General features: G+C 46.6%; 2 protein-coding genes across 4 annotated transcripts in view; one reads left to right on the top strand and one right to left on the bottom strand.

Annotated features, from left to right (window-relative positions):
* FAM163A (family with sequence similarity 163 member A) overlaps positions 1 to 2,011 on the top strand; it is a 100,451-nt gene extending 98,440 nt beyond the window's left edge. The window contains exons 5-6 of the mRNA XM_083744043.1: positions 243 to 703; positions 860 to 2,011. Of these exons, the coding sequence (XP_083600169.1) occupies positions 243 to 653 (411 nt within the window). The 3' untranslated portion in view covers positions 654 to 703; positions 860 to 2,011. The remainder of the gene's footprint in view (positions 1 to 242; positions 704 to 859) is intronic.
* Positions 2,012 to 11,020: 9,009 nt separating this feature from the next.
* The window catches only part of LOC310846752 (ADAMTS-like protein 2), a 39,736-nt gene continuing 32,603 nt past the window's right edge, over positions 11,021 to 18,153 (bottom strand). For 2 of the 3 annotated variants that reach the window (XM_083743818.1, XM_083743819.1), the window contains exons 15-18: positions 17,086 to 17,256; positions 13,832 to 14,008; positions 12,821 to 12,965; positions 11,021 to 12,266 (exon numbers count right to left, since the gene is read on the bottom strand). In XM_083743818.1, coding sequence (XP_083599944.1) covers positions 12,148 to 12,266; positions 12,821 to 12,965; positions 13,832 to 14,008; positions 17,086 to 17,256 — 612 coding nt within the window. In that variant the 3' untranslated portion in view covers positions 11,021 to 12,147. The remainder of the gene's footprint in view (positions 12,267 to 12,820; positions 12,966 to 13,831; positions 14,009 to 17,085; positions 17,257 to 18,153) is intronic. The other variant, XR_014565536.1, reaches the window with a different exon arrangement.

Genomic DNA, 18,153 nt, shown 5'->3' with positions numbered 1-18,153 from the left:
CCTATTTATCTACTTGTACTTTGTGCTTTCGAACAGCTAGGTTGGCAGGAGCAGGGACCAAGCAACGGGAGCTCACCCCGTCGCGGGGATTTGAACCGCCGACCTTCTGATCGGCAAGCCCAAGCAGCACACACATCCCTCTTGCCACTATACTAAAGACATGCTAAGCATTCTTATATTTTTTAATGCCCTTTTGTTTTTGCGTGTGTCCCCTAACCCCATTTTTTTCCCTCCTGCTTTAGTATTATTGCTGCAAGAAAGATGACACTGATGAAGAGGAAGAGGAGGAAGAGGAGGAGGAGGAGCAGGAGGAGACTGACCTTCCTTCACACTCGCACTATGCCATGTGCAACGCTTGCAACTCTCGCATCATGGACGGGCAGGGCAACTCCTCTTTCCCGCCCCATGAGATTAACAAGCCAAGCAATCGGAGCCATTGCCCCACCTGCTCCCCCTATGGCTCCCCCTTTTACATACGGACCGCTGACCTGGTGCGTAACGGGGGCGAGAGGATCACCTACATGCCTACATGCTGCAAAGAAATGGGTCTGCCTCTCAAAATGGCTGGCCTCCAGAGTTTCCCGGTGACCCATCACCATTGCATCATCCACGAGACCTTTCCCAACTCGAGGGCTTTCAGTACAGAAGTCTGAACACAATTGGTTACGGCCGCAGGGTGCTTCGGTTTGATCCCCTTGGGGCAGTGGCGTAGCGTGGGGGGTGCAGGGGGGGCCGGACGCACCGGACGCAACATCTAGGGGTTAGGGTTAGGGGGCGCAAATCCACGGGTTAGGGGGCGCAAATTACTTGCCTTGCCCCGGGTGCTGACAACCCACGCTACGCCACTGCCTTGGGGCAGTGGGGATTGCTACGGAAACCTTTCAACGAAAATGGAACGTGCATCCAAGACCCAACATTGTTCCTGATCGTCGCTGCAAGGCTCTTCTTATTAAGAGGGAAAGTGGTGACATTGCGCCCAAGACATTGAACTTGGTGGTTTCTGAACCTGCAAACAGTGTTGGGTCCACTGAAGGGTCTTGTCTAAGGAGGGCTATGTACAGTACAAACTAACTTGTATTTAAACACTCTTGCAGGTCCACCCTGACCCCCACAAACATATTTGGTGTCGACCTGTGGAAAACCCTATTTGTCTGTCTGTCTGTCTCTCTCTCTCTCCAAAGCAATAGCCACTGGTCTCCCTTGACAGGTAATATGAGTGCATACTAAGTCAGACAACACACCATTTATTGTACACTGTCCTATCAAGTAATGATGGTGGCATTAGCGAGAAGGATGGCAAAATCCTTGCTAAGCTCACTTCCAGTGCTCCTGTTCATTGGAAGTAGAGAGGAGGAAAACAAATAAATGGAATTAATATCCTTGTAATATAATAGTTACAAACGGAATGCTATTCTCTGTACTAGAATGTAAAAATAGGTGAACCATTCTCTGCTTATTACACACACACACACACACACACACACACACGCACGTAATATGCAAAAGATAAAGGAAAGGAACTGGGAGATTAGGAAGTGGTGCAATTACTAGCATTCTGCATTTGGGTGGCTTTTCTATTGCAAAAAAAAAAAAAAAAAAAAGACTCTGTTCTCTCAATTTCCTTAACTCTCACAGGCTTTCATAGAAATGATAACTTCTGACATCCACAAACTGCACCACTGAGGAGTTAGTGGCCTCTTGCCCACCTCCCTTCCCCTAGTATTCAAAGCCCATGTTTAGGGCAGCCTCCTGATACACCTTTGATGAAACTGCAAAATATAATATTTTTTTATAAGTAAGTCCTGATATGGAATGTGGAGGATGACTACAAACCATGTTTCACAAGGCTAAGAAGGGCCATGGGTTGAAAGCTAAGGCCGAGCTTGAGAGTTTCGTGGAATTTGCAAGACAATATCATGCGCCTCTTTAAAAAGAACTCTGGATTTGTACTGGGTTGAGTTATGGATTTGTTTCTCTTACAATGTTTGCAATTTCACCCTTTGTTATTTGTCAAGTGTTGTTTCTGTATTTGAATTACTGATGGCTCGATCCGCCCGGGAGGGTCTCTCAGGATCCTCCGTCACCAGCTTTGCATGGAAGGTGTCTCAGTTTGCCAGTTTTTCCAGCTGTTTGGACCCTGCCCAGCTGAATAAGCACAATGGCCCACTGTCCTTGAGTGCTTAAATGTTGGCTCTCATCATTTATAGCACATTGAAAGCACAAGGTTTTGCCTAAAGGATCCTGGGAACTGTAGCTTACCCATCACAGAGCCACAACCCGCTATACCCTTAACAAGCTAAAGTTTCCAGGATTCTCGGGCAGAAATGATGCACTTTTAGTGTATAGTGTGTAAGTGAGATGGGCATGATCTGGAATCTGGATGGTAGCACTTCACCCCGATAACCACGGTTCCACTGGTGATAAAATAGTTTCTAGATGGCCACTTCAGATTGCATATAGACCTAGCATGTCAGCGTTCCAAGAAAACGCTTTCTCGTGCAAAAACTCCTTGCGTACAGAAAACAAGCATGTTCGGGAAGGGGGAGGAGTACAGCACACACATTGCAACCACAAGGTCCCAGATTCAATGCCTGTCATCTCCAGATTGGGCTGGAAAAGTCTCCTGTCTAAAACCCTGGAGAACAGCTTCCGTTCAGTAGAGACAATGCTGGACTTTTCAGGATCTGACACAGATGATGAGCTGAGTTAGGATCAGATAGCTTTCCGAGTTCCTAACCAGAAGACTAGGTTTTCTAAAAAAATCCTTTCCAGTGTAAGAAGTCCCGGCCCACGGAAAATTAGTTCTGCAATCTAAGAATATTTTTGGAACAGTCATACCACCGCCTACATGCATACTGAAGCGGCAACGATTCTAACACCCAATGAGCTCTTTTTAGAGTTTCTACACAAGTGGGAGTTCTGATGTATAAAACTGGCGGCTTCCATATGCGGCAGAAGTCTCTTGGACTTCTATATGCAAATATGCCCAAACCAAGGCTTGGTCGGTGAAACACTAACGTTGGCAGCATGGTAGGTAATTGGAAAGGGGACACAGGTAGCTCTGTGGGTTAAACCACAGAACCTAGGACTCGCCGATCAGAAGGTTGGCTGTTTGAATCCACGTGACGGGGTGAGCTCCCATTGCTCGGTCCCTGCTCCTGCCAACCTAGCAGTTCGAAAGAACGTCAAAGTGCAACTAGATAAATAGGTACCACTCCGGCGGGAAGGTAAACAGCGTTTCCGTGCACTGCTCTGGTTCGCCAGAAGCGGCTTAGTCATGCTGGCCACATGACCCGGAAGCTGTACGCCGGCTCCCTCGGCCAATAAAGTGAGATGAGCGCCGCAATCCCAGAGTCAGCCATGACTGGACCTAATGGTCAGGGGTCCCTTTACCTTTACCTAGGTAGCTGGAAAGACTGGAGTGAGTGTGAGAGTGAGAGATTGGGCTGGAGGCACGAATGGATGGATGGATGGATGGATGGATGGATGGATGGATGGATGGACTGGGAGCAGCATTAACCTCCTTCACCGCTTTTGCGTTCCCAATCGTACTGGGTGTGTTCTGCTGGCCACATATCCCCTCCTCCCTCCCAAACTTCAGTCCCTAGAACAGTGGTCCCCAATTAGGTAAGTACAGCAAACCCTCTGCTTTACAAAAGGCAAGCTACGGACCCCCTACTTTTGAAAAGTTTTCTCTTTCTATGGTGGTTTTCATGATGTGAAAATGCCACGGACCCCCTGAGATGTGCAGACCATAAATTGGGATTGTGAGGCTTCCCACAATCTCTTGATCAAGGATGCATTTGTCAAAGCAAAGCAGTTTTCTGGACTTGTCTGTAGTTCAGGGGTGCGAGAAGAGGCACCCAGCAAAGACCTTGCCCGTCTTAATTTCTCAGAGGCATATTAACATATGCAAATGCCATGTGAAAAAATTGTGCCCTGGGCCTTATGTGGGGCCCCTTTAAGTACCTACTGACATCTCTGCACATACTGTACTCCAGGCATAGGCAAACTCGGCCCTCCAGATGTTTGGGACTACAATTCCTACCATCCCTGACCACTGGTCCTGTTAGCTAGGGATGATGGGAATTGTAGTCCCAAACATCTGGAGGGCCGGAGTTTGCCAATGCCTGCTGTACTCGTAGCAAGCTCAGGGGTGCGGGGGGGGGGTGTTGTTTAGATTTTTGAGACACTTGAAACAAGAATTACATAGCATTCACAACCTGCTTACACAGAGTTGCTTGTCTGGAGAGCCTGGTGTGGAGTGAGAGCAACCATTTCACCCACAAGTCAGTCCCATTGCCTCAGCTGGGATTTACTATCAGGAAATGTGCATGGGATTGCAGCCTCATTCTGCTTTAGCAAAACATGCCAAAATCTTTTGGCACTTGTAAGACATAAAATGTATTGGGGTCCTGAGCTTTGAGCTTGTTTCATCAGATCCCTGCAGAGGTCTAGAACGGGTTGCAGTGGGCGGCGGGGAGGGGGGTTAGCAAATGCGCAAACAAGAGCCTAAAATGTACATTTAGAGTGACAGGTGATCTGTCCTAAAACAACCTGCTAATTTTGCAAATCCACCCAACTGGGTTATATACAGCTTTGTGAGCTGTCAACAGTTCTTGGAACCTGCAAACCATCTGAGGACTCACTGAACTTCCTCGGTGGAGAATTTTTTACACACACACACACACACACACACACACACACACACACACTCCACACTGCATCTTTCCTTGCTGGGAAAATAGGCACAATCCACCAAATATTAGTCATGACTAACACCCAGAAAAATGAGGTGGTTAACTGGGTCATGCTGCCAGTCTGCATTGGAAGAATGCAATTTTAAAATGTCCCTGTTTTTTGTTTTGTTTTGTTTTAAACCTGCACTCCAGGAGAAAACTAACCTGGCAAGGAGATAGGCTTAGTTACTTCTACCGCCTCCTCCTGACTTATACTGAATGTGTAGTTACTGCTAAATTCCAGTGAAAGCAACACAGCGGGACTAATGGAAATCCATTATATACATCGCGCTACATGAAAATGAAGACCGACCCACACATAAAAATGGCTTCCAGTTGGTTTCTGGGTGCGATTCAAAGTTCTCGAACTGACCTATTTGCCCCAAGCCAGCCTTTGTCAACCTGGTGCTGCCCAGATGTTCTGGACTACAAGTCCCATTAGCTCTAGCCAGCATGGCTGATAGGAGTTGCTATTCAAAACATCTGGAGGGCATTAGGTTTGCTAAGGCTGCCTTAAACAGTCTGGGAGGAGGGCTCACCTTCTCCCATGTGATCCTGCCAATTACATCATTATTGGAGACCTGTTTTGGATGTCCTCACCACCAGAGGTTGGGTGAGTAGCAAGCAGGGACAAGGCCTTCTCATCTCCTCGAAATGTCCTCTTGGCATCCACTCTCCTTTTTCAGTGCCAAGTAAAAGGCGAATAAGACGACTTTTCTTAAATCACCTTTGCCGCTGTTACTCTGACAGCTTTGTCTGATACTTCATTCCTCAATTGCTATTATTTTATTTTGTCAGCTTCCTTGAGAAATGTTTTAAATATCTAAATAAGAATCCTCCTTTCATGGTGCACATAAAGGAGAATTTTTTTAGCTTAGCCGTTTCCCTGGTGTGCTAAATTAGCGCATGGTGGGAAGTTCTTGGTTTTTTGAACTAAAATCAGGACAAAACAAGGCACACATCCTTCCATTGGAAGCAGGATATGGTACAGTTCACACCCCTCCTATCTCCTGCTGAGTAGTCACATTGCGGTGCCACCAGAACTGCAGCAGCCATCAAGGTACCAAAGGACTGGCATCGCAAGGACAGGAGCTTCAGTTTGGGTTCCCTCCACGTGGACCAAGTCTTCTCACATTACTAAAGGAGTGTAGCTGCACAGACTCATCTGCCTTTGTTGTAACATGGATACAGACATTGCTGGACTCAGTGGCGTAGCGTGGGGGGTGCAGGGGGGGCCGGCCGCACCGGGCGCAACATCTGGGGGTTAGGGTTAGGTGGCGCAAATCCACGGGTTAGGGGGCGCAAATTACTTGCCTTGCCCCGGGTGCTGACAACCTACGCTACGCCACTGGCTGGACTACAACCCCCTCAAAAAAAATTCAATACCTTGCTACGCAAATACAGTTATTACAATACAGAAAGCACAACTGGCTGAATAATAATTACTGTGAACATTTTATTATTTCCTAACGTAAAGGTCTAGCCCAGGATGTGCAACATATACAGTTCATATATATGGTATGTGTTGTTGTTGTTTAGTCGTTTAGTCGTGTCCGACTCTTCGTGACCCCATGGACCAGAGCACGCCAGGCATTCCTGTCTTCCACTACCTCCCGCAGTTTGGTCAAACTCATGCTGGTAGCTTCGAGAACACTATCCAACCATCTCATCCTCTGTCGTCCCCTTCTCCTTGTGCCCTCCATCTTTTCCAACCTCAGGGTCTTTTCCAGGGCGTCTTCTCTTCTCATGAGGTGGCCAAAGTATTGGAGCCTCAGCTTCAGGATCTGTCCTTCCAGTGAGCACTCAGGGCTGATTTCCTTCAGAATGGATAGGTTTGATCTTCTTGCAGTCCATGGGACTCTTGAGGCTCCTCCAGCACCAGAATTCAAAAGCATCAATTCTTCGGCGATCAGCCTCCTTTATGGTCCAGCTCTTATTTCCTTACATCTTTTCTTATTGTTTCTTCTTGGAAGTTCCTGTTTAACACAATCCTTAGGTGAAAACAGAAAAGTCCTCAAGGTGACGAGAACAACACAGCTGATGCAGGCTGCTGGCACAAGCTGCCTGGTGCAGCTACAAACAATAAGAAAGGCTCAGGATTGTGTTATACAGGAACTCACAAGAAGAAACAATGAGAAAAGAAGAAATGAATTATCATAGGTTATATACCATATATATGAACTGCATATGTTGCACACACTGGGCTAGACCTTTCCGTTAGGAAATAATCAATAAATGTTCACAGTTATTATTATTCAGCCTGTTGCGCTTCGTGCATTGTTGACTACAACTCCCATCATCCCTGACCACTGGCCATGCAGCTGGGGCTCATGGGAGCTGAAGTCCAATAACATCTGGGGGGCGCCATGTTGGCTACCCCGATGCAGCATGTGGATCACATGGCTACCCAGCCTAATGGGAGAAATGGCTGTTAGATAACACATTTCTCACTCAAAGTTCATTGCTTTCAGCAGTATTTAGTGACAACTAATTTCATCTGGGTTGCATCCAATAAAGTTTTCTACTAGTCCTAGGTAGAAAACTGTGGTCAGCGGTTCTTAACAAGTGTACTAGTGGACTAGATGCATGCAGAATTTATTTTGGTCCCCTGGTTACCGGTTTCTACTCAAGCGAGTATTTCTGTGGTAATATCACTACTGTTTGACCTACATGCCTTAATTTAAATCCTATTTGCAAGGTTTAAGAGAGTTGTCCTGATGCAGAAGGGAAATTTGTGTGCAGTTCTGGGTGGCAATATTCATCATGCTGCTCACCTGATCTCCACCACAATTAGCCGAGGTACTGGGTGGTGGTGCACATTTTATTTTTATCTTTATTTATTCCAGCTATGTATAAACCGCTTGATCACCCAAGCTTCTAAGTGGTTTTCGTCTAGGGCCGCTCACTGCACACAGCAAAGTGCAAACTGGACTGGATTGAGGAGGTTTTTCAAGCCAACTGCTCATGCAGGAACATCAGCCCATTGCAGTAAATATACCGTAGTTTGAGAACAAACTACATTTTTCTTGGAGCATGGTTTAATGAGGCTTAAAACTACTGCCAGGTATTTAAAGATAGGTTCAAACCAAGGCCAAATTGCAACTCGGCCATTGTGACCCCCAACTTCTAGAATTAAAACGAGCCGATATTATGCTAGCCCAAACCCTGTCACAATTTTTGTAGAGAGAAATGATTATTTCGGTGCTGAGTGGCCTTTTGCAGACATATCCCCACCTTGAATTAAAAACTTTCCTTCAAAATCTTTGCAGAACAAAATCCCAGTAGTGTCTCCGCTGTATTTGCCATCCTCCCCAATGGAAGTGGGCCCGCTGGGGGCGGGGGGAGGAGGCGGATAGCCCAATATGCACTGCTCCTTGACTTGTGCTGCCACCCAAACTCCTGAATCCAAACTTGGAGTGTTGACATTGTGCACTGCACATCTCTCCCGGGTGCATAAAGGGTGCTGACCCTGAAAACCTGTTCCCTCCTTGGCACACAGGTAAAACATGGGTGTGTCCTCTTTTCCAAGCCACAGGTGAGGGTTTTCTTTTTGCTCAAGGTGCTGATTCCTCCCCCAATCTCCTCCCCTCCCTTCTTCATTGAAGAAAACTACCAACCGTAACCTTTTGCACGGCTTCCGTAGCACGTAGAGGAGTAAAGGTAAAGGTACCCCTGCCCGTACGGGCCAGTCGTGACCGACTCTAGGGTTGGGCGCTCATCTCGCTCAAGAGGCCGGGAGCCGTCGCCGTCCGAAGACACTTACGGGTCATGTGGCCAGCGTGACGAAGCTGCAACTGGCGAGCCAGCACCAGCGCAGCACACGGAAACGCCGTTTACCTTCCTGCTATAAAGCGGTACCTATTTATCTACTTGCACTTAGGGGTGCTTTCAAACTGCTAGGTGGGCAGGAGCTGGGACCAAACGACGGGAGCTCACCCCGCCGCAGGGATTCGAACCGCCGACCTTACGATCAGCAAGTCCTAGGCGCTGAGGTTTTTACCCACAGCTGCGTCCCTCAGCATAGAGGAGAGGCAGGTGCAAACAGTACCAATACAAGAAAGTATGACTGAAAGGAGGAGGTCCTGATCCGTTGTTTTTGTACTTCAGAACTGATGTTTGTCTTCAACGTGTTTCTGTTGTTGCTCGGAGCAATGGAGCCAGGTTAGAAGTTAAAATGGAAAAAACAATAATACAGACTTGGAAATACTAAAGTAGATGTCTGATGTCTTCCATTACATTTATCCATTTGTCCATTGCTGGATCAAAACCTGCGGCTTGTGGCTGGGACCCCTGGTGGTGTACAAAGCGTGGGCCTTCCGGTGGCCAAGCTCCACTCAACCGTCATGGCTTTTCTCAACGAATCTTGGGAACTGGAATTTATTAAGGGTACTGAGAGTTGTACCTCATCAAGCTACAGTGTTCAGAGTGGTTTAACTACCATTCCCTCTTAGCAGGGAACTCCGGGAACTGGAGCTCCGGGAACTGGAGCTCCTAACAACTTTCAGCACCCTTAACAAACTGCGGTGCCCAGGGTTCTTTGGGGGAAGCCATGACTGCTCAAAGTGATATGATACTGCTTTAAACATATAGTGCAGATGGAGCCAGACTCAGATTTGTTGTTCAGGACACCATCCAGGGTGCCCTGTCAGCTCACCTGAAAGCCAAACCAGCTCCACCAGACTGTAAAACCCTGGCCCCCGAGCCTGCCCTTCAGTTTAAGTAACTCGTCTCATAGGAGAGAATGTGGCACTACCTTCATATTCTCAAAATGAAAGGAAGTATACAAATTCTCAGTGACAATCTACCAGTCTAAGCTCCCCTGCCATTCTGTCCTGTCCCACCTTAGGAATTCAGCCTCCTGTTGGTGTCTTCTGCTGCTGGCTCTTCTAGGTCTTTGTTTCCTATTTTTTAACTGGAAGTGTGCCACTCTGGCCCTCGGGGCAGGCAAACAACTTCCCCCTGGAAATGGAATCTTCACCATTTGTGGCCCTGATGTCTACCTGTGGGTCCTCAGGTATCAGAGTCCTCTTCAGCCACAGAAGGGAAACTTAAGTGTGTAGCATCAACCGCTTTGAGTGTGAACCCTTTGGATAGGCTAGACTTGGTGTAAATACGAAGGTCCCGGCCTCTTCTTGCCTGAGTCAACAGAACCATACTTTTGACCAGGTCTACTTCAATTGCCGGACGTGGGTGGCGAAGCAACCCCTGAGCCTAGGGGTTGCTTCGAATCCCCGCCATGGGGTGAGCTCCCATTGCTCGGTCCCTGCTCCTGCCAACCTAGCAGTTCGAAAGCACATCAAGTGCAAGTAGATAAATAGGTACCACTCCGGCGGGAAGGTAAAAGGCGTTTCTGTGTGCTGCTCTGGTTCGCCAGAAGTGGCTTAGTCATGCTGGCCACATGACCCGGAAGCTGTACGCCGGCTCCCTCAGCCAATAAAGTGAGATGAGCACTGCAACCCCAGAGTCAGCCATGAATGGACCTAATGGTCAGGGGTCCCTTTACCTTTCTTCAATTGCCAACTAAAGCTTTCACTCCAGTTACATCGCAGATTTAGGAAACCCGCTTCTGGATTGGGGTAATCGCTCTTGTTCAGCATAGACCTGGCATACCTGAAATAGGCCAAACACTGTCACAGACTTGCATCTTAAACAGTTGGTGCAGACACGGGCACGTCAAGCTGTGTTGGAAGAAAGCAAGTATGGTCTTCTCACCTGAGGTTTCCACATGATTGTCAACCATGTCCTTATCAGCTTATTTCCCTTTGTACAAATTCCCACAAATCTTTCACAGGAATGATGGATAGTGGTAACTGAAAGGCAGAATGCACAGCCTCCAATCTGTGGGGTTGGGATGAATCAATGCTTGCAAAAAAGTGAGGTAGGGGATCCTTCCAAGTAATATTTTTCAAGAGGCCTCAAAGAGGGATATTAAGCTGCTTGTAGACGCCCTGTGTTCTCCCGATGACCTCTCCCAAGATTATAGCTTCATCCTTGGAAGAACCCATCTCAAAAGGCTCATCCTTATCAAGAAGCGTAGTTGCGCATGTCTTGTGCCTGCCTGTGGTGCTAGATATGTCCCCATCATTCCAGGCCAAAATCCCACCCAGCAATTTCACAGAAACATTGGAGAGCTTCTCCCCTCCCCTCAGATTCCCAAGTCAACCACCTCCCCATTCCTGCTACTTCTTGCCACGGACGTGCAACTTCCATTGCACGAGCCCTTTTCCCACCTACCACAAGTCTCCTCACATTGTGAAAGCACAAGTGTGTTTTCCCCCCCTCTCTCTTTATTGTAAAGTGATTTTAAAAAAGATTTTGTAGATTAATCACAGACAACTTGCTATATCTATAGGATGGAACATTCAAAGCATCCCCCTTCTCTCTCTCCCCTTTTGTTTATTCATGCCGTGACATAACTTTCCTCCAAGCATATGTCTGCACATGAGATTCCTGTGTACCAAGTTCTAAGACTGACGCTGGGCAGAACACTTGATGCACTCTAACCAAAGAATGTTCTTGAGCAATGTGCTGCTTCTCCTGCCCTGCATGGGTTGCGCCTCTCGTCCCCGTGAATTCCCAACTGCCATGCGCAACGCCAGAGGCATCGTATGGGTGGTATAGATGGATACTACGCAGCTTGCAGTTGTGCAGAATTGTTGCACTGGCACCGCTCCGATAAACTCAGAGAGCACACGCTCCCATTTTCCTTTCGGATTCATGAACTCTCCAGGTGGCCTTCAGCAAAGAACAAATTCATGAAGGAAAGTTCTGTCGGGTGGTACTAGCTACAACAGCTAAATTAAATGTCTCTGGAGACCCAGAGCAACAGCAGGAGGAAGTTGTTGAGCTTCCCAAAAGGAATCTGTTGCCCAATGTGAGAAGTAGAATGCTGGACTAGCTGGACTTTTTGGTTTGATCCAGCAGGGCTGTTCTTTACATTTGAATGACTGCAAAATGCTCCGTACAATCTGATGCACTACATAAATGCAAAGGCCTGGATTCACCTAGATGCCAATATCAGCAGGGGACTGCCTACAGGCTAAAGGAGTGGGAAGGGGTGGCAGTTTTTTAAGCCCCAGGTGTTCCACAATATGGGGGAGGTCAAGGATTTTAGCATTTCACGTAGCATGATAAAGCACCTGCGAGGCGCACTCTGAAGTCTGATAGTTAGATGTTGGTACTGTGGTTTCTAGAGACCTGATGTCTTTTTTTGAAAGGCCGTGTAAACAGGGTCCTTTTGACTGCTACATGAAAAAAAATACTTCCTAGCTGGCTAGGATGTTCTCTTGTTGCAAGTCGGGAACCATGGCTTCCGGTCTAGAATGCAGATTTCAGTAAAGTCTTCTGGTGCTTAAGGATATTTTGCTCCTTGTTCTGGGCAGGGAAGTTACAACAGCCAGAGGTGGAATCAGGGCGACTTGTTCCTGCAAGATCTACAGCAAGCCTTCCTGTAGTACCAGTGTGAACAGAGCTTCACTTTTAGGACCAGAACACAGTTAGCTGTCGTTTTGTCTTCACAGTCTTCATCTAAAGAGTGGAAATAGGACAACAGGCGTCAGTAAGAGAGTTGCTTAATCCCTCCCTGGCCATTCCACACAGACTGAGCTAATTTATTTCCAATATGTGGCTGACTTCGAATTTATATGGGGACCGTAGTCTCCTTATCTCTGCAGTTCTTGGCCAACATGTACCCTTTATTCCATTCTCTTCCCTAGTTTTCGTCCTCTTCCTCCAATCCTTTCCTCTGGCCTTCCCTTCTGCTCATTTTTCAAATCCTGCCATCCTGGACCCAATGTTTCACCACTGCCCCATTCTTTTCCATGCACCTGCCTACCCTCTCTCTCTCTCTCTCTCTCGAGCTAAACCGGTCCTCCAATGGCAACCACAGACCCTCCTGCTCGCATCACCCTTCTGTGACATCACAGCCGGTCAGCCAATCGTTAGCAGAGCCAGTCAATGTTGCCGTTCTGCTTCTCTACCGCACAATCCCCACGTGCATTACAAAGCAAAAATAGCTGTGACCCTTCTCTCTCTCAGACTGAGCCTGCAAGGGCACCCCCTGAGGAAATTATCCCCCTTACCTGGGGCATCTGTGGGACACAACTGGAGCTGGCATGTCTGCTTGGCTTCAGGCTTGGAAGCTGACTCACAGCCTTGCCCCAGGACCTCTCCTTGGTAGCATTTCACCTCACGAAAACGCAGGCCTGTGCCACAGGTCTTGCTGCACTACAGGAGGCAGAGGGGGGCGGGGGTTTAAAATCAAGATAACTAAATGTTCCCCAGTGGCAGGAAAGGGGGATACGGAGTGCAACGTTTATAGCAACAGAGGCGTCCTGTCGAAAGGGATCCCCGGAGGCTGTCCTGAAATGATAGAAAGCTCTTGCCCTAAAGGGACTTGCTCTCTCGGCTGAATTTTGCAGAGCTGGCTTAAGCTGGCAAAGGGCTGCTGTAGCAAAGCAGCACTGTGAAATGTAAATAATTATTTTAATCTTTGGAGCAGGTGTTCAGTGTGCACAGAAGCCAGGGTGGTTTGCATGTGGGCCTGATCAAATCAAATCTGATTGTGGCCCAGGAATGACTCTAGCCCAGGGGTAGGCAACCTAAAGCCCATGGGCTGGATGCGGCCCAATTGCCTTCTAAATCCAGCCTGCGGACAGTCTGGGAATCAGCGTGTTTTTACATGAGTAGAATGTGTGCTTTTATTTAAAATGCTTCTCTGGGTTATTTGTGGGGCATAGGAATTCGTTCATTTAATTATATATATATATATATCTAGTCTGGTCCACCACATGGTCTGAGGGATGGTGGACCGGCCCACGGCTGAAAAAGGTTGCTGACCCCTGCTCTAGCCCCCTGCTTAAGGGTGCTCCTGTTGGTGATCTGTCAAGGCTGGGTGATGAACAGGATGAGGACCTGCACAGGTGTGTGTGGTTCCTCATCTACTGAGTGGATGAGACCCATAGTGCGTCCATCAGTTAAGAAGGCAGTTTCTGCAGGGCCTGTAGAGGGAAGTGAGGAGCGGATGGGGCTCATCTAACCTCTTTTCATCCCTATCTTAAGCCCCACTACAGAACTACCCCCCCTTCCTCTACCTGGGACCAAGAGGTGGAGAACCAGGTGGAGCAGGGTCTCTTGAAGCAGGACGCCTGCACTTCTGGCTTGGGGAGAGCGTCACAGCGCTTCTCGGGGTACTCCTTGTACAGTCCATTTTCCAGCCCCACACACAGCACTGTCCGCATCTTGACCCCTCGGCCGCATGTCGCATTGCACTGGAAGGGAGGAAGAGGGGTTTCATTCAGTCGCCAGCATGTTGAATGTTGCATGAGAATGTTGCATGGGGTGGCAAGAATATTAATGGCCCAAAAATGGAAACAAGAGGAACTACCGACCATTGAAGAGTGGAGAATGAAACTTATGGATTACGCAGAATTGGACAAAATGACTGGGAAAATTAGATACCAAAGGGATCACAAGTTCATCGAGGACTGGGGAAAGTTCACGGATTATCTGAAAAACATATGTGATGAACAGACAACGCTAGAGGCTTTGTGATAGTTAAAGGTGTATTGTAAAAAAGAAATAGAGATGAAAGGATAATATTAATTGGCAATATTATATATAGAAAATGCGTAAAGATAGAAAATATGGATGATTGGTGGAGGAGCTGGTGGACGTACAAAAACTGGAAATTTGAGAACATGGTTGTGTTGATCAATTTGTAAAGGAAAAATTTAATAAAAACTTATTATAAAAAAGAGAATGTTGCATGGGGTTATGCTGGGCAATTGCCCCTCCTGCTTCTGACAGATGCCAGTTCCCAGCTCAAGATGTGCTCTGGCGAGGCAGGTGTTGGAAGGAAGGCAAAGGTACAGTTGCCTCTTTTAAATCTTACACATAGCAAAAGTTAACTTTTATTGATTCGAGACTCGATCTATTCCCATTTTCATTATGTCTACCCTTACTGCAAGGGTGCAAGTTATTTTATTTTCATTATAAAATTTCCAATCCACTCAGTAACTATTTTTTTAATAATGATTTTTATCAAATCTTCCAAGTTATTACACAACTCCAATCATATATATAGGGGTGCTTTGCACTGCACATTTTCTTTTTCACTTCCCATCCCACCTTTGTTGATGTTTTTGTTTTTATTCCCCCTTAATAGCTGTACCCCACCAATCACTCAGCTACACTGCCAAAGGAAAAAACACTTTGTGTGTGTTGTTTATGCAGGCTAACACTGTGATGCCAGAGGGCGCTGTGGAGTTCCTTTTTGCCAACCCGATTTCTCATGCAAAGTTTGCAAAGCATTTAACCGAAACACTTCTTTCATGTGTCTAGATCCATTCTCAGTAAACTAGAGGTTATGTAGTTTTGCTTTCTGTTTTGTTTGTTTTTTCATAGCTATACCTCTTTTTTCACTAAAAGGAAAAACGGAGCCAGTTATCTCAAGAAACATGAAATATAAACAGCAGTCTCTCACAGCAAGCCAATGGGCTGATGGGGAGGGGAGGGGGGAGGAGAGAGGATGGCAAAAAGGGAGAAATTAAAGCACATCTAATACATATTTGGACACGGGTGGCGCTGTGAGTTAAATCACAGAGCCTAGGATTTGCCGATCAGAAGGTCGGTGGTTCAAATCCCTGCCATGGGGTGAGCTCCCGTTGCTCGGTCCCTGCTTCTGCCAACCTAGAAGTTCGAAAGCACGTCAAAGTGCAAGTAGATAAATAGGTACCGCTCCGGCGGAAAGGTAAACGGCGTTTCCGTGTGCTGCTCTGGTTTGCCAGAAGCGGCTTAGTCATGTTGACCACTTGACCCGAAAGCTGTACGCTGGCTCCCTCGGCCAATAAAGCGAGATGAGCGCCGCAACCCCAGAGTCGGCCACAACTGGACCTAATGGTCAGGGGTCCCCTTTACCTTTTTAATACATATTTAAAGCACATGACATCCCTCAAAGAATCCTGGGAACTTTAGTTTCCACCTCACAGAGATACAATCCCCAGCACCCTTAAGAAACCACAATTCCCAGGATTCTTTGGGGGACGTAATGTCCTTAAAATGTGTGTTGGATGTGCTTTAAATTTAAGGTGCGGCTCTGCCCAGAAAGAAATCCAGTTTTTGCTCTGGCGTGCAGCTACCCACAATAGTTTACTCCCAAAGCGATGCAGCCCAGGATAGGTGGGGGAAGCTCCTCACCTTTAGCTTAGATGTAGGCAGATGGTTTAGCAGAAAATCAGCCTATGAGCAGCGGAGGAACCAGGCTGTGGTGATCTGTGGTGATCTGTCTTCTGGCCACCTGCAGATGTGGTGATGGTGTTTGGAGCCAAAACCATATTGATGCTAGTGAGGTTTCTCCTTAACTATGGAAGCTACCTCAAATCCTGGTTTCAAATCTTGGTTAAGAGGGGACCCTAGTTGAGGTTGGTGAATTGGGGACCAGGGAAGGGAAGAAGGATGCAATCCCATGGCTCCCTGTCATCTGCTTATAAAAGAGTTGGTTATTTTTAAAGTTGCTATTTCTCCTCCTAAATCTTATTTTGTAGTGTGCTGATTTTATGCAAGCTGCCTTGTGTCCTTTTATAGAAACTGGGGGGTGGGGGTTATAACAGAAACAATGAACCCTCTGCTTCGACACCTCGGATACCCTACCAAGAGAAAGCTCAAGGCAGATGAAGTTGATGGACTACATGGAACTGGCGGAAATGACTGGCAGAATCCGAGACCAGGGAGAAGAGTCAGTGGAAGAAGATTGGAAAAAATTAAAAGACTATTTACAGAAACACTGTAAAATTAATGAATGTTAGAAGGATGCTGGAATGAAGTTATATGGCTTTAGCAGAAATGTTATAAAGAATTAAGTAAAAATAGATTGTTAATGGGCCAAAGGGGAAAAAAGTAAGGTTAGATTGTGTTAAGATAAATTATAGGACAAAAATTGAGAAAGATGGGAAGGATTTGCTGAAATAGCTAACTGAACTAGAACACAAAAAAGGGAGGTGTGAGGAGGTCGCTGAAACAAGTAAATGAAAGATATGGAAATTTTGGATGTGTTTTTAATTGTTTTTGTTTTCTGTTTCTGTTTTGTCAAGATAAGTAGTGTTTTTTGTTTTTCATGTATTGTTTTGCTTTGTTTAACTTTTTTTCTTCTTTTTGTAATCTTTAAACTCTTAATAAATACTACTTTTTAAAAAAAGAGAGAAAGCTCAAGGGAGATCAGAAGCAGAAGGCAATGGCAAAGCACAGAACGCAGTTAATGGTTAGTCAAGAAACACACCCAGCAGTAGGCAAACCACTGTTGGCAAGAGCATCCTGTTCGTATGGAGGGCGTGACCAAGCACGGACTCACCTGGTCCCATTCCTGTTTAACCCAATGCGCAGGGCAGTTCTTATCTCCACAGGGATAGATTGCTAGAGGCTTGGTGTTGGGGTTGCACAGGGAGTCGGAGATGACCTTCCCCTCCAAATTGCGACACGTGACAAAGCGGCTCATTCGTCCCTCACCACACAAACCTGAGCACTTGGAGAAACAAAGTGGCCTTTCAAGGTAACAGCGGCTGAGCATCAGTCTCTAATCAGGAAGGCATTGGGGACATCTGTAAGACTTTGGACACATTTATGGTACGGGTGTATTCCATGCAGCCACAAGTAATATGGACAGAATGCAGAAATTGCCTTCTTCTTTTTTTTTAAAAAAAGTACCTAACTAAAGTTACCAGATGTCCCCGTTTCCCGGGGACAGTCCCCGGGTTTACAAATCAGACCCCATTCAAAATCTATTGAAGTTGAAAAGTGTCCCCGGATTAATTGGGGAAAAAATCTGGTAACCTTAACCTAGGCCTCACAATTGCAGAATAATTTCTAAAAATATGCATGCAGGGTCTGATCCAGATACAGGACTCCCAGGCTAAGAAGATCTTATTACATGAGCACTGTTCCACAGCATTTGATATTTTCATTTACATACATCCATTCGAAATAAGATGGGTTTATGTAGCAATACTATATCCTCCCATCACGCTGATGAAGAATTCTACGAAACAGTAGTCAATATCCGGAATCACTGTTCAGTGTTGGACATCATATTTGCTGAATACACAAAGCTTCACAGCTTGTCTTTCATCATACAAAGTCTGGTACCTCGCTTCATTTAAAGATTTTCAGAGACTTGAGACTAAAGATTTCATTTTGTACTGGTTTGAAGGAATTCTATACAGATTGTCTGTTGCATATTGTCAGGGAACTGCCATCGGAGCCAGAGGTGGAGGGAAGGCTCCAGAGCGATGCCGGAGAGGGTCCCAGCAGGGAGAGAAGCAGCCCATCTGCTGGGGAAGGAAATCAGCATAACACCAGGGGTGAAGGGGGGCAGATGGGGGAATCGGAGAGAAGGCTCCAGGACTCTTCACTGGAGACCAGT

Source organism: Podarcis gaigeae (assembly GCF_964106915.1).
Source record: "Podarcis gaigeae genome assembly, chromosome: 6".
NCBI classification, from domain to species: Eukaryota; Metazoa; Chordata; class Lepidosauria; order Squamata; family Lacertidae; genus Podarcis; species Podarcis gaigeae.
Note: the sequence above shows the minus strand (reverse complement) of the source record. Positions and strands in the feature narration are given on the sequence as shown.